The sequence below is a fragment of the Procambarus clarkii genome, chromosome 50 (assembly GCF_040958095.1).
Source record: "Procambarus clarkii isolate CNS0578487 chromosome 50, FALCON_Pclarkii_2.0, whole genome shotgun sequence".
In the NCBI taxonomy this organism is placed as follows: Eukaryota; Metazoa; Arthropoda; class Malacostraca; order Decapoda; family Cambaridae; genus Procambarus; species Procambarus clarkii.
The window spans coordinates 2,194,262-2,211,084 of record NC_091199.1 but is presented as its reverse complement, the minus strand read 5'-3'; the positions used below and the strand labels follow the sequence as shown (position 1 = coordinate 2,211,084).

The following is a 16,823-nucleotide window of genomic DNA, read 5'->3' as shown; positions in this document are numbered from 1 at the left end:
GCAACTCTTTAAGACACAATTGTAACATAACCGTGTCTGAAGCTAGACAGAAAACACAACATTATTAGTGATGGTAACATAAGCCATTTCATGTGAATTCCATCTTCGTTGACCTCCGAAACTTGAGGAATGGTCCAGAAAATAGCTACTAAAGTTTAAGTCAAGTGTGAAGATACTTTAGTTGATACTTAGATACTTCCAATAAGTGTAAACATAAGTGCTGACGATGCTACCTTCCTCTATTCAGACCCCAACCCAAACGCACTATATAATAATGAAAATAATAGATTTAAAAAGTCCACTCATGGATGTAAACTAACAAACTCACATCAAACATAAAAAGACCAACTACTATTTTTGTTCGAAAGTAAATCCTGAAACCAAATTCAACTTCAGATACACAATGTTAACATTAGCAATAATGATTATGGAAAGTTCCTTGACCTATACATAGACAAGAGACTGAACTTCAGCATCCACATACAACACATATGTGGGTGTATACACACACACACACACACACACACGCACACACACACACACACACACACACACACACACACACACACACACACACACACACACACACACACACACACACACACACACACACACACACCAGGAAGACATTTACAGAGAGTAGGGAATTAATTAGGTATCTGGTAGCTAGTTAAGTGGTTTGGGATTTATATCTTGAGGTACTGTATACAATGTTCACAACATAGCAATGTATAATCATTTCATTGTATACAACACATTTTGGTGAAATCCCACGGTATTCCTAGACCAGAATCATAAACATCTCTGACTTCCCACAGCAAGGCGCCGGGCACCGCGGGCTCCAGGCATGAGGATTTATGTTTATTTCTCAGAGCAGTAAACAGCCTGCGGCAAAGCTACCCATATGTGTAGAGCTCAGTACTACAGATGAAGAACAACAACGTAAACATTTTTGACGTTGATTAGCTTGCTCAAACACCACTAATTTCCATAAAATAAATATAGACAAAACATTTCTGCTACAAAAATAAATGAGAGTAAGAATGCTTGTGGTCTCTTGAAGTGCAGGATAATTAAAATAAGTTTTATATTTTATAGATATAGTACTTGTTTACAGACTATATAAATCACCACGTTAATTTCAGTACAACCTAATTGTTCTTTCGGTTATTGAGATTCTGCATTTCTTGGTCCCGCTTCTCAACTCTCCAATAACTGGTATATTACAGTACTGAAATCAATGTATGTATCATTTATATTTTCGGTTTACATTACGACCGTTAATTTATAACCTTGGCGGAAACTGGGTCAAAGGCTCTTGTTGTTCATGGCTCGTCGCTGAGTCGGAACTTAAGATAAATTGGAGGGCCACTCTGTTCTTAGTCAATACTGTCAGAGTTCTATTTTACAGTAATAATTGCGTTATTTTATCTAGTATGCAAACAAGACAAAAATATAGTATATGTATTTGGGTGCTTTGAAGCTCCTGTTTACTGCTGTGTAACAAGATTTTGTTGGTACATTTTCATGTAAATTCATGTAAATTATTGGTGTATGGTGTTAGTGGTGTATGGTGTTAGTGGTGTATGGTGTTCGTGGTGTATGCTGTTAATTGTGTATAGTGTTAGTTGTGTATGGTGTTCGTGGTGTATGCTGTTAATTGTGTATAGTGTTAGTGGTGTATGGTGTTAGTGGTGTATGGTGTTCGTGGTGTATGCTGTTAATTGTGTATAGTGTTAGTGGTGTATGGTGTTAGTGGTGTATGGTGATATTGGTGTATGGTGTTAGTGATGTATGATGTTAGTGATGAATGGTGTTAGTGGTGTATGGTGTTAGTGGTGTATGGTGTTAGTGGTGTATGGTGATATTGGTGTCTGGTGTTAGTGATGTATGATGTTAGTGGTGTATGGTGTTAGTGGTGTATGGTGTTATTGGTGTATGGTGTTAGTGGTGTATGGTGTTAGTGGTGTATGGTGTTAGTGGTGTATGGTGATATTGGTGTATGGTGTTAGTGATGTATGATGTTAGTGATGAATGGTGTTAGTGGTGTATGGTGTTATTGGTGTATGGTGTTAGTGGTGTATGGTGTTAGTGGTGTATGGTGTTAGTGGTGTATGGTGTTAGTGGTGTATGGTGTTCGTGGTGTATGCTGTTAATTGTGTATAGTGTTAGTGGTGTATGGTGTTAGTGGTGTATGGTGATATTGGTGTATGGTGTTAGTGATGTATGATGTTAGTGATGAATGGTGTTAGTGGTGTATGGTGTTAGTGGTGTATGGTGTTAGTGGTGTATGGTGATATTGGTGTATGGTGTTAGTGATGTATGATGTTAGTGGTGTATGGTGTTCGTGGTGTATGCTGTTAATTGTGTATAGTGTTAGTGGTGTATGGTGTTAGTGGTGTATGGTGTTCGTGGTGTATGCTGTTAATTGTGTATAGTGTTAGTGGTGTATGGTGTTAGTGGTGTATGGTGTTCGTGGTGTATGCTGTTAATTGTGTATAGTGTTAGTGGTGTATGGTGTTAGTGGTGTATGGTGATATTGGTGTATGGTGTTCGTGGTGTATGGTGTTAGCTGATGTGTGGCGCGGGTTGGCCAATAAGTTATGCCTTAGCATAACTTATTCTTACTAATCATAACTTAGTAACCTTCATTCTGAGGTTAGGTAATGATGATAGAGTTACAAGATACGAGCTAGATGGTGTTGAGATTGCGAAGTCGGATTGCGAAAGGGATCTGGGAGTTATGATTAGTAAGAATTTAAAACAAAAGAATCAATGCATAAATGTTCGTAATAAGGCAAATCGGACACTTGGATTTATTAATCGAAGCGTTAGTAACAAGACACCTGGTGTGGTTTTCAAGCTATATCTTGCTGTTGTTAGGCCCCATTTATATTATACAGTTCAGTTTTGGTCGCCATATTATAGAATAGATATAAATTCCCTTGAACGTGTCCAGCGTAGGATGACTAAGTTAATTCCCCAAATTAGAAATCTTTCATATGAAGAAAGATTAACAAAGCTTAAGTTGCATTCACTGGAAAGGCGAAGAGTTAGGGGTGACATGATACAGGTTTACAAGTAGGTGAATGGTCATAACAAAGGGGATATTAATAGGGTATTAAAAGTATCAACACAACACAAGATGTTCTTATGTTCTTATGTTATCACATTACCAACTATCTCTCAGGTGTCCATATTCACGTAGTTAGTGGTCAAGGCAGTGTCCGTCACTCTCATCACAGATTCTGCAACTCCACTGCTCAACTATTGTTATCCTTTTGTTTTGATTATTTTTTGCTTCAGTGCACTAAATATTTGTTTTGCTTCAGTGCACTAAATATTTGTTTTGCTTCAGTGCACTAAATATTTTTTTTTGCTTCAGTGCACTTAATATTGTTTTGATTATTTTTTGTTTCAGGGTACTTCATGTGGTGTTTGCCAAGAAGTTTGTGGTACACGGAGTGTCCAGTGCGGCACTTGTCACCTTCGGTACCACGTAGAATGCCAGAAGTTATCTACTGAACATTGGACGGATCTTGCCAGCATAAAAATGCATTACATATGCATAAGGTGCTGCCAGTCACATGGTAAATTTAGTTTTGAGTTAGCTCAAATGCGTCTGGCGAAATCGGCTGTACGCGGAATTGAGGAACTTAGAGTAGCAGTCCGTCTTGAGAAAATACTTATGAGGACTGCGGGTTCTTTTGAGTGTATAAAGGTTCCTGCAAATGTTGAATTTTCTGAGGACAAGACGGCTGCAGAAATCCTTAAAAGTTGTGGACGACAAACGATAAACAGCCGTATGCCAGTTCGTGTTAAAGGGGATGGGAATTGTTTATTCAATGCCATCTCACTTGCTGTGTGTGGGGACGAGACAAGATCAGGAGAAATTAGAGCAAGAACTACTATTGAAATAATAGACCAATGCGACTGGTATATGTCACAGCATGATAATACGGATTTAAACCTGGTGTCTCCTGATTTCAATGAAGTTTGTCTGTATTCTGCCATCCCTGGAAAAGATTCATCAGTTATGACAATGTATGCAGCAAGTTCTGTTGTAAACAGAGAAATAATATCTGTATATCCCTCTGTCAACGGCATGCTTGACAAATGTATAGGTATTCTCAATACCAAAATTATCCCTCGGTGTGAGGGATACAGGCAGGATCCCATTTATATTATGTGGAGCGGCAATCTCAAGGAAGGGGGATAAATCATGGACACCTAACCATTTTGTTCCATTAATGTCCTTGCCTCCACTGGGTCACATATCCATAAACAGTACCCAGTTACTAAGCACTATTACATCCACACCTCTAAGTTTGTGTCAATCACCATTATCTGTACCCCCTATGTATACATCAACTCCAGTCGGAAAGGATTTTACTACTTTTGTGTCCAAAATACAGTATGACTTTAAGGAGACACACACTTTGTTAAAAAAACCTCAATTGTCGACTGATAACGATAGCGAAAGCTCTGGCAAGCTTCGCAATGGAAAATTTTTAGCTGTAGAAGAAGTCTATTGGCATTTGCGAGAGAACAAGGTGTTTAAAAGTGTCCCAAATGGGCCTAAAGAAGATACATTTTATGTGGTTGACAATTCACGTAATCTTACTAAGGGCGCCAAAACACGGTCGACCTTTCCAGACGACTGTGGAGTGTGGAACAGTGCCAGAGGTACTACCGTGAACTCCTTATTCATATGGGATAATAATAATCGTTTGAGGATAATATATTTGAGAAATGAGATATTTTGTAAAAGAGTATTATCAAAAGGGAAAACGCAGTGGGTTCCCTTAGAACCTCAGCCCTCCCCAGATACTCTCATCACAATGCACCGTTATTACACAGTCCTCAAAGGGCAGGAAAGCTTTAAGAAAAGAGTAACTGTTATTAAAGAGCTGGAGTCTGTAGCTATTGTAGAATACTGTGGCAAGCAAACAGGAGAGACGATGCATGGAAATTCACAAAACAACATTCCATATGTTCGGACCAGGCCTGAAGTTTTAGAAAATATAAGCAAGATGGTTAAGATCCAACCTCCACGAGAGGTTTATCAAAATCTGCTTATGGAAGAATCATGTTTAGCCCCAAGAGACTTCCAACAGGTAAGAAGTAAAAAATATCATGACAAGATAAAGGAACGCAAACCTATTCATAGGCACAATGTTGCTGATGACGTTTTACATGTAATTAGCATGATTAATACCCATGATTATGTAAAGAAGATAATTATTAAGCCGAACAAAGTCCCCTGTGTGGTACTGTATTCCAAGGAACAACTTGAAGATCTCAAGCAACATTTGTGTGCTGCAGGAATGGAAAACCCTAATGTTATCGGTGTTGACAGGACTTTCAATCTTGGCCCTTGTTATTTAACAACACTTGTGTACAAGAACACTACTGTAGTAACAAAAGAAAAATCAAGCAACCCTATATTCCTCGGGCCCATGTATTTACACTGGGATGGTGAATACGAGACTTACTTATCATTTTTCTCCCACCTAAGAGGCAAACTCGATAACTGTATTAACAACTCGAATGTAATGATTGGTAGTGATCAGGAAATCGCGTTAAGAAAGGCACTTATGTGTTGTTTTCCGAAGGCAACATTGTTATTGTGTAGTAACCATCTGAAAGAAAATGTTCGCCACTATTTAACGGATAATATAGGATGCACGAACACCGATAGGATTCGTATCCAAAAGAAAATATTTGGTACAAATGGGTTAGTTAGAAGTGTTTGTGAGGATCAGTTTGAAAGGGGAATCAACAATCTCATATTTTACTTTTACAAATACCCAAAGTTCAAAGATTATTTTGATAGTCGTTTGAAATCTTCTTTATGGAATTATGTGTGTGTACCTCACGCAAAAGCCAAAATGGACACGTTATGGACTAATAACAATTGTGAGTCACTAAACCATATCCTGAAACTGACTATTGATTGGAAACCCCAAAAACTGCCAGAATTAATTGAAAAAATTTGCAATGTTTCAACGCTCCAAATGCTAGATCTGAGGAGAGCATTACACGGAGAAGGCAATTATATAATATCATCCAATTTAGATAAGTACCTGGTTCCTAAGGAAGTTTGGGACCAAAAAACTAAAGATGAAAAGAGAGATTACTTATGGTGCTTTATATCAAGAAAACCTTATAATGAAAATACTAAAATGTATGACAAAAACAAAATTTTTTCAATCCCAAAAACATTTGGAATTGCCAAAAAACCATATCAGCGTAAGCGCCCCCGAAGTGAAAGAGCAGTTTAATGCTATATAATAAATGTGTTTTGGAAATAGTAGCTGACGATTTTGTGTTGATATTGCATATCTCTTACCTAATTTGTATTATGAAATATGACATGATAGTGCGTTACAGACTTCAGTTAGGAAATAATTGGACTTGTAATGTGATTACTGATCCATCTGTATCCCAGTCATTTTACTATGTTAATTTTATGTAATTTATTCTTAAGCTTAATAACATTATTTAAATGTGCTAAATTTCCATTTATATATATATATATATATATATATATATATATATATATATATATATATATATATATATATATATATATATATATATATATATATATATATATATATTATGTTTCCAAATTTCTGATGATATACAACATATTGTGGTTTATAATTAAGTTCTTATTAATAGTGATCCTGCATCAAAATTAACAATGTTCAAATTCGGTTTTGTATGTTAAAATTAACTACATTTTTATGTTAATTTCTTTCTGTAAATAATGATGATAAAGTGCAATAAAGGTATGATTGAGACAATGTTAAATCGTTAAATCCTAAATATATCTTGAGTCTTATACTTGAAATATTAAATGAACATATAGTGTGTAGTGTAGTGTTTCAATTATTATTAAGAGGGAAGGGTTGGGGGTAATGGTTCATATGTCCACATTCGAATGCCCCTCTTCCCAGGACTGGGGGTGCGGGAGTGTACAATAAACTATACCCACCTCCGGCAGCAGCTTGTCGAAGGCGAAAGTGGAGTCTAGGCCGTTTGTCATGAAAATTATAGTGTGATGGCTCTTATTTTTATTATGGGTACATAATAAGATTATGCCTTTATTCTTAATTTATATTACAATGCTGGTAAAATACACTTCTTGATGAGTATGGAGTACAAATGAACTCATTGTGTACCCTATACTCACAGGATGAGTATAGGGTACACAATAAACTACCACTCACATCATGGGTATGGGTTGCACAAGAAACTATCGGAGAGCAGAGTATGGAAAGCAAAGTAAACAAAGATTCACACGATGAGAAAGGGTTCCACAATGTCCTATGACTCACAGGATGAGTATGAGGTGCATAATAAATTACCATTCATAGGATGAGTATGGGTTTCACAATAAACTAAAGGTAACAGGATGAGCATGGGTTGCACAAACTATTGGTAACAGGATGGGTATGGGTTGCACAATAAATTACTGTGCTAGGATGAGTGTGAGTAGGATATATATATAAACATATTGTGGTTTATAATTAAGTTCTTAATAGTGATCCTATCCTGCATCATAATTTACATAATATATATATATATATATATATATATATATATATATATATATATATATATATATATATATATATATATATATATATATGTATATATATATAATTAGGAAGTAATGTTTATTTGGGTAAGTTGTCAGCTTATATGAACTAATAGCTAGTGTGGCTTGTATATGGGGTACATCCGGTGTCTTACCCTCGACGGTACCCTCCTTACCCTTATCCGCGGCGGTACCTTTATGGTCAGGAAGCCACGGATATTTACAATGGGGCTCGGTCAGTCAATATGATTCCTTTGACATCACTAAACTAACTCTTATGTATTCTGTTCTCGTATTGACAATTTGAATGACATCAAGAATATTTTGAATATCTTCTGATATAGATGGTGCTGTAGTTGATTGTTGTTCATGACAAGTCCAATGGGTCATTAGCATCGCTCAGATTAGTGGGAAGAAATTCTTGCTGCAACAATGTGTGTTCTCAGAGCTAACTAGGGTAACTAAAATACTTATTTCCTAAATAAATACTTTAATTGTAAATATTTGAAAATATATGGTATGTATCAGAATTTCTGACGATATAAAACATATTGTGGTTTATAATTAAGTTCTTAATAGTGATCCTATCCTGCATCATAATATACATAATATCTACTTCTGTTTTGTGTATTAAAATGACTACTTTTTATGTTAATTTCTTTCTGTAAATGATGATGATGATGATAAAGTTCAGTAAATGTAAGTAAGAACATAAGAATGAAGGTAACTGCAAAAGACTTATTGGCCCATACGAGGCAGCTCCTCGTATGGAGCTGCCTTTGATAAGTAATTACCAAAGAAGGCACCAAGCCGGGAAGGCTGTGTAGCACAATCAAATAAGTCAACTGCTCCTGAAGAGGACGGTATTACTTACAGTTTACTGAGATTAGTCTCACAAGTACCAGGTAATCCACTTTTAGTGTTGTACAGAATGAGTTTAAGTGAAGGAGTATTACCTGATGATTGGACAGTGTCATTGTTCCCATCCCCAAAGCACACTCAGATAATTATAGACCCATATCTATAACATAATTTTGTCTATTAGCACAGTTTTCGGCGTGAATGCATTTTGGTTCTACAAGGTAGCCAACTCCATCAAAATATTAAATATGTACCCAACTCAATTAACGATTAATCAACCAATTACTCCATGGGATAACTTGGATCTAGCAGTTGATTTTGTAAATGCACCCAAGAAAGATAATGTACACTCTACATTATTAAAACAGTTAACACTGTGAAGCATCACTGAAAGTACTCAGAGTATGGGTAACGATGTGTATCAGTGCTATACCGACGGTTCTGTAGAAGAAGGTGGACTATGTACCGGATGTGCATGTAATATATTTGAACAATCTTCTCTCTTACATACATGAATGAAGCGCTATGCTAAACTGTGTAATTACTATTTGAGTACTGGAACACTTGATGATATATTGAACTTGTACCCTAGATTGACGATGTAACGTATCAATTATACAATGAATGTATGTGATGTAACTCTATAACCTGAGCTTGTGAAAGCACCTTAATCACCTTCAGTGATTAAGTGCTTAATTGCACACTAGTTTCTCTATCAGTTATCTCACCTTGTCAGAGTAAAAGAGACAAATATATGTGTATGTATGTGTTCAGAATTCAATTTCACCTTTGTAAATGCACGTTAATGACACTATGTAAAAGACACATCGAACACTTTATGTAGGGCATACGTAAATCTGTGTATTTATGTATTTACGTATGTAGCTATGTAGCTTAGCCTAGCATTTTAAAAACACTACAATCACCTTATGTGGTTGATTGTTCAATAAATCCCTGAACTATATGTTTAACAAATCTCTAACCCTATCAATGGAGTTAGTTTAGTTCTTATATTATGCACCCTATACCCATCTTGTGGGCGGTAGTGGAAAGGGTTAGAGTCCATGGCGGACTGAAGAAAATGTATATATGATGGTTAGCATTGTTAATGTGTGGCCACGTCTGTGGTAGAAAATAATACAAATAAATCAAATAAAGGTATTATTGAAACTTTATACGAAAACATTAAATCCTAAATATATCTTTAATATTATACTTGAAATATGGTATACTTTGCTCTCTCCATTGTACTTCTGCACCTGCTGGCAAGTGGTTCGGTGCAGTGTGCAGGTGATGTTCATTACTGGGTGAGCTGGCAAGTGGTGCTCACCTGCCAGCTCACCCAACGAAAATTTGGTTTTTAATACACTTACACATTTATTGGGTCTTTCCTTCACCTTCATTCAAGCACTAGGGTATTACACTAAGTGTTTTAATTATAATATTTATTAACGTTATTATTTTTAATTTTTATTATTATTAGTATTATTATTAACAGGAGAGGATCGAGTGTGTGTGTGTGTGGGGGGGGGGGGAGGAATAATGGTACACATGTCCACATCCCAATGCCCGCCCTTCCAGGACTGGGGGTGCGGGGGTGTACAATAAACTATACCCACATCCGGCGGCAGCTTGTCGAAGGCGGAAGTGTAGCCTAGACAATTTGTCATGATAATTAGTGATGACTCTTATTTTGATTATGGGTCTGTAATCCAGTTAAGCTTTTATTCTTAATTTATATTACAATGCTGGTAAAATACACTTCTTGATGATGAGTATGGAGTACAAATGAACTCATTGTGTACCCAAGTTCAAGTTCAAGTATGTTTATTGAGATAAGCAATAAATAAATCTCAAAGGGATAGAGTAGCTTAGGCTATTTCAACCCCCCTCTAATTCAAGTCCCTCAAGGGGCGCACAAATACTGTGACTACAAATAGACAAATAACATTACAAGAATCCAAACAAGAATTGTGAACCCTATACTCACAGGATGAATATAGGGTACACAATAAACTACCACTCACATCATGGGTATGGGTTGCACAAGAAACTATCGCGCAGAGGATGAATATGGAGAGCAAAGTAAACAAAGATTCACACGATGAGAAAGGGTTGCGCAATGTCCTATGACTCACAGAATGAGTATTAGCTGCACAATAAACTACAGGTCACAGGATAAGTATGGGTTGCACAATAAATTACAGGTCACAGGATGGGTATGGGCTGCACAAACTACCGGTAACAGGATGAGTATGGGATGCACAATAAATTACGGGTCACAGGATGAGTATGGGTTGCACAAACTACTGGTAACAAGATGAGTATGGGATGCACAATAAATTACCGCACAGAGGATGAGTATAGGGTGCACAAACTGGTTGGGTAAATGGAAATGGTTGGGTACATTTCCTTTCACCTAATGCGACTATTCATGTGTCCGGACACCGGCGATTGTGTGGTATTGGCTATTTATTTAACCATAACTTTGCATTCATTTAATAATTATATTAAGATATGTTTTCCTTGAAATGTAGTTACATTATCGTCTACATGGCTTTATTCTGACATAAAGACCTATGGCGTTACTTTGCATATATGCAAAGTAATTATAAAATTGATTGGCTTGTGTGGAGGCCTTCACACTCCCTGAGCGAGCCATCAAGTAACTATAAAAAGGCATATATCTTAACTTTCAATTCAGTTATATTTATGCCAAAGTATTAACATGCAGCTTATATTTATGTCTTTATGATGACATAGAAAACTTCGTTTATTACAATATCTAGATTAAATTAACATTGATCTTCGGAAGGTCATAGTTCCCATATCGGTAAGGAGAGCGTCGGCCATGAAGCCTTGTTTAAAGTATGAATATTTTTCCTCTCTAATAAGGTATAATCTCTGTGATGGATTCACAAAAACTATTTTATATCTGCCTTTCTGATAACATATACAAATATAATCTTTATTTGTGAATATTTGTTAATTAAGCAATATATCAGAGGGCGTGTAGGGTTCGGTGTTCAATGAACGAAAAGGACTGGATCACTGTGTACAGGAGGCTGATATGGCAGCAAACACTCTCCTGGCGACCATATTTCTTGGATAAGTCGCTCCACACAATTGTCGCTTGGACCGTCGACTTCCTATGGCGTCACCTCTCACATATTTACGTCTCATTTCGTTATGAAATTAGATTATTTCAGAGAAAAAATAGGTTTGATCATGTTCTACGTGTAGCACCAACATTATAGTAAGTAAATATACCATATTTCTTCATTACTTACGTAATGCTAATACGTTTTGGGTAGTTTTGGCCTGATTTGGGTGATTGGGGTAATTCTATGGACCGGAAGAAGGAAATTACAGGAAAAAGATATGAAATAAAATGTGACCATCAACTCCTGGCCTTCTTAAGTGATTGTGGTATATCTGAAAACCTGAACCCAACCAATGCCAGTACTTAAAATAACTCTTTCAGTGCCTGAGCCTAACCTAACTTAATCTAACTTTGTCTAAGGTGCTGTCTCTGCCTTACCTTTTACCTAATGTTCTCTCATTCATATAATTTCCTAAATAATCCATCAAGTCTCCATGCACTTATGCAAGCATCTACCTCAGTTTCATTGTAAAATTTTACTCTTAAATCTAATCTTACCCTATTCCAATTATATTTTAAATTTATTTGTATTGATCTATATCATTTATTGAAATCAATTATTGATCTCATTTTTGTTCTTTTAATTAAATTCATACTAATTATAAGTTAAAACTAAGCTTAATAAAAAATTTTATCTTTAAGATTATTTTACTTTACAATTATCATTTGTCAAATTTTTTTATACATTCATCTTGTCAGTCTCTACTGTTTTTTTGTTCTCTCCACCAAACTTGTGTATCCTCCATGGCTATCTAGTGACCTTAATTCTACCTCTAATTGTTTCAATTCTTTTGTTTACTTGCATTTATTGTTGTGTTTTGCCATAATTATTCTCTAATTTAGCAGACTCAATACTTTGTAAGCTCTTATTGTATTGTTATATTATTATATTGTTGTGTTTTGCTATAATTACTTTCTATTTTACAGCAGTTTTGCTTTCATCTGTTCCTGTAACTGCTCATCTTATTGTATCGTGACATTCTTATCTATATTGATATATATTATCTTTCTATTGTTACTTACAGTGTACCTGAGAGCACTTGTAAGCAATCTACCTCATTTTTCATTTTTGATCAATTTGTTTTTGTATTGCTTAGTCTTGTTTATATGTTTGTATTGTATATCTATATCTTGTGTTTTGTATAGTCCATGTTTATATGTTTTTTCTTTAATCTCATTTATTACCTAGGTTGCCTAGCCTAGCCATACTCCCTTACTCCATTGTACCCCTGTAAGCCCCTTTTGTGGTTGTTTTGCACAGTATTGTGTACATTTTTATTTTTTTTTCCCCTATTTTATAGCTTATTTCTACCTTGTAATCTGCCTTTCTTTCCTTGTTTTTCCTGCATTCAGCTTTTTTTAATGCAGTCAAGTATAGACCCAGAACTTAATCTCTTATCCACTATCTATGACAATAATCACTTTAATGATCTAAATTGCAGATATTTTGCAGCACATGATGTAAACAATGTAGTAACTCATAATCACAATATCTCTGTAATCAATTTGAATGTTAGATCCCTAGGTAAACACTTCGATGATGTTAGTGCCTTGATTGAAGCTATTGACAACAAATTCTCTTTTATTATACTTACTGAAACATGGTTGAAAGAGGATACTACTCAACTCTTTAACATGCCTAACTACTCAGCAATTCACAACTGTCGTCAACTTCAGAGAGGTGGTGGCACTGCTCTTTACTACCACCAAGAACTAACATGCTTAAAAGAAATTAGAACTAGAGACTGTTATGGGGAGTATATCTTCGCCAGCTTCAGAGTCAAGGGTGCCGAGTCTGTCCTGTCTGTGGGTGCAGTTTATAGAACTCCTAACACTGATGTGTCCGAATTCAACTCAAACCTTAGAAATCTAATACTTGATAACAGACTGAACAAAAACCACTTAATTATTGCAGGGGACTTTAATATTGACCTCTGCGAGCCAGAACACCCTACTGCTGTTAGCTTCCTCAACTGTATGAACTCCTGCTTCCTCATACCCTTAATCACTAGACCTACTAGAATCACTGATAGAACTGCCACGACTCTAGATCACATCTGGACAAACATAACCTCTCCGCTTACTTCAGGTATAATCACCGATAGCACTACAGACCATTACCCCACATTTCTCTTAACTAACATTAGCAAACCACCTCTTGAGTCAAGAGAGATACGTTTTAGACTACACAATGAAACTGCTATAGACAATTTTATAACTGCTACTGATAATGTCAACTGGGAGTCCGAGTTAGGTAACATAGAGGACATCAACCTAGCAGTTCAATCTTTTCTTCAAAAAACTCTTAGCCTTTATAATACCCACTGTCCTATGCTTACAAAACAAGTCACAACCAAAAGGCTTAACAATCCCTGGCTTACAAAGGGAATACTTAAATCTATTAATAAAAAACATGATCTTGAGAAGAAGTATAGGTTAGGAATTGTCTGCAAAGAATTCTCAAAGAATTACTCATTATTGCTATCTAAGATAATTAGACGAGCCAAAACTAAATACAACGAAGATAAATTTACCCAAATAAAGAGCAACATTAAACAAACTTGGAGAACAATTTCACAAATATTGGGATCAAAGAAGTCTATAATTAACAAACAAACACTCCTGTCTAATAACGATGGTCAGCTTTCAGCCTCGGATTCTGCTATTGAGTTCAATAGGTTCTTCTCTTCCATTGGTTCATCCCTTGCTAATGATATTCCATCTTCCAGTACTGACATTAAGGACTATCTTACAGGTAACTATCCACAGTCTCTGTACCTAAAGCCTATTAATTCCACTGACGTCAATGAGATAATCCTTTCCCTTAAAACCAAGTCTGGTGCCCTTGAGGAGATACCAACTTTAATCTACAAAAAAGCCTCCAGATCTTTAGCCCCTGCTATTGCTTTGCTCTTCAACAAGTCACTTGAACTCCAAACCTTTCCAGATATTCTAAAAAAAGCGAGAGTAACGCCTGTCCACAAATGTGGTGATCTCACAGATGTTAACAACTACAGACCTATATCAATCCTGCCAAACTTGTCAAAAATTTCTGAAAAACTAATCTATAAGCAGCTTTACTCATATCTAGCCAAACTCAATATACTTAGCCCTTGCCAATATGGCTTCAGGCCCAAAAAAAGCACTAACGATGCACTTATTAGTATGCTTAACTCGATTCATACAGCTCTTGATCAAAATGAGTTCCCTGTTGGGTTATTTGTGGACCTGTGTAAAGCTTTCGATACTGTCAACCACCAAAACCTTCTTCTTAAATTACATCATTATGGTGTCAGAGGACACTCCCTACAATACCTCAAATCCTACCTTACTGACAGGCTCCAATGTGTTTCTGTGAATAATACAATTTCTCCCACACTACCCATCAACATTGGTGTTCCCCAGGGCAGCATACTTGGCCCTCTCCTCTTTCTCATCTACATTAATGACCTTCCAAATGCCTCCCAACACCTCAAACCAATTCTATTTGCTGATGACACAACCTTCATTTACTCCAGTCCTGATCCCCTTGCTCTAAATGCCACAGTAAATACTGAGCTTAATAAAGTCCATCTGTGGCTAACTGCCAACAAACTCACCCTTAACATTGACAAAACTTTCTATATTCTGTTTGGCAATAAATCCTCTAATCAAATAAATCTCAAAATAAACAATACCCAAATTTGTAACAAATTAGATGGCAAATTCCTTGGCATTCTCATTGACCATAAGCTGAATTTCCAGGGACACATTCTAAACATATCAAAAAAAGTTTCAAAAACTGTGGGCATTCTTTCTAAGATCAGATATTATGTACCACGCCCTGCCCTGGTGACTCTCTATTACTCCCTTATCTATCCATATCTCAACTATGGTATTTGTGCTTGGGGCTCTACTACCCAAAATCACTTACGTCCTCTAATTACTCAACACAAAGCTGCTATTAGGACAATATCCAATTCTGGCCCCAGACATCACTCGGTACCCCTACTCAAATCTCTGAACATGTTAGACATTAAGTCACTGCACATTCTCTCATGTGTATTATACATATATAAAACGCTAAACTATAATGCCAATCCTGATCTCAAAAGCTTCATAGAAGGTTGTAACAGAACCCATGAGCACCACACCAGAAATAAATACAGTTTTGATATTCCTAGAGTACGACTAAATCAAACCAGAAATGCTCTACAAATCAAGGGGCCCAGAATGTGGAATGACCTTCCCAACCATGTTAAAGACTGTACCTCTCTCAACCAGTTTAAGTTAAAAACGAAGCTATACCTAATAAATTCCATGTAACCCACCTTACCCCCCTGTTGTCAACCCATGTATATTTTTTGTTTTTTTGTTTTTCAAATCAACGCTGTTTGAATGTAATTTTCTGTAATAATTTGTAATTGTATTTGTGCTGCTTTTTCAACAATGTTCCCCCCTCTTTTACCTCTATTTTTTATATGTACTCATCACATCTTTTCTTTTTACCCATTAGTTTTAAGCTGTAGTCATTAATGTTTTTCCTGCCCGAAACGCTTTGCGTAATAGTGGCTTTAGGCATTGTATGTACTAGCTCTATCTATAAAGCCAACAAACTTTGTAAATCTCTTTATGTATGTACCTTACCTAAATAAAAATTATTATTATTATTATTATTATTATTATTATTATTTATATCTATAATAAATACTTCTATAATTATTGACACAACATTATTATTATCCCTTTCACGAGATGGAATTATTATGTTCATTAAGAGTTAAGGATTACAGGTTACCAAATTATACATTCACTATTCCAATTAGAATGAGTAATAATGGTTTTTTTAATGGTTTATAATCATTTCAAAATAAAATAAATGATCCATATTCTTTTTTGACTCACAGTTTTGTTATAAGACAGAGCAGCTGCACACTTGCTTTACAGTTGCTCAGTTGCTCTCTCTCCACGTGACCAGGTTAGCGTTCTCTCTCTCTCTCTCTCTTCACACAACTAGGTCAATGTTTTTAATAATATTCCTTTACATAACGGATTTTTATTTAGTTAAAATCTAGCCAAGGAAACCTGGTCCAAAATTCAAGAGTACCCTTAGTAACATTTTCGTTCCCCAGGATAGTGCGCTGAGAGCAGGGATGGAGATCATGAGACGTTCCTCTTCACCAGTGAGAGCGTAGGCGAAGGCCACCCCGA

The 16,823-nt window shown here is 36.0% G+C and overlaps 1 protein-coding gene across 1 annotated transcript; it reads left to right on the top strand.

The window, feature by feature from the left end:
- Window positions 1–3,616: 3,616 nt before the first annotated feature.
- Window positions 3,617–4,219, top strand: LOC138351563 (vertnin-like). Its single transcript, XM_069303356.1, has one exon. It carries the CDS (start codon window positions 3,617–3,619, stop codon window positions 4,217–4,219), a length of 603 nt encoding a protein of 200 aa, XP_069159457.1.
- The last annotated feature ends 12,604 nt before the right edge of the window (window positions 4,220–16,823 follow it).

Bases quoted from the DNA above. Each gene is read 5' to 3' on its own strand.
- LOC138351563 (XM_069303356.1), top strand. From the start codon at position 3,617: ATGCGTCTGGCGAAATCGGCTGTACGCGGAATTGAGGAACTTAGAGTA.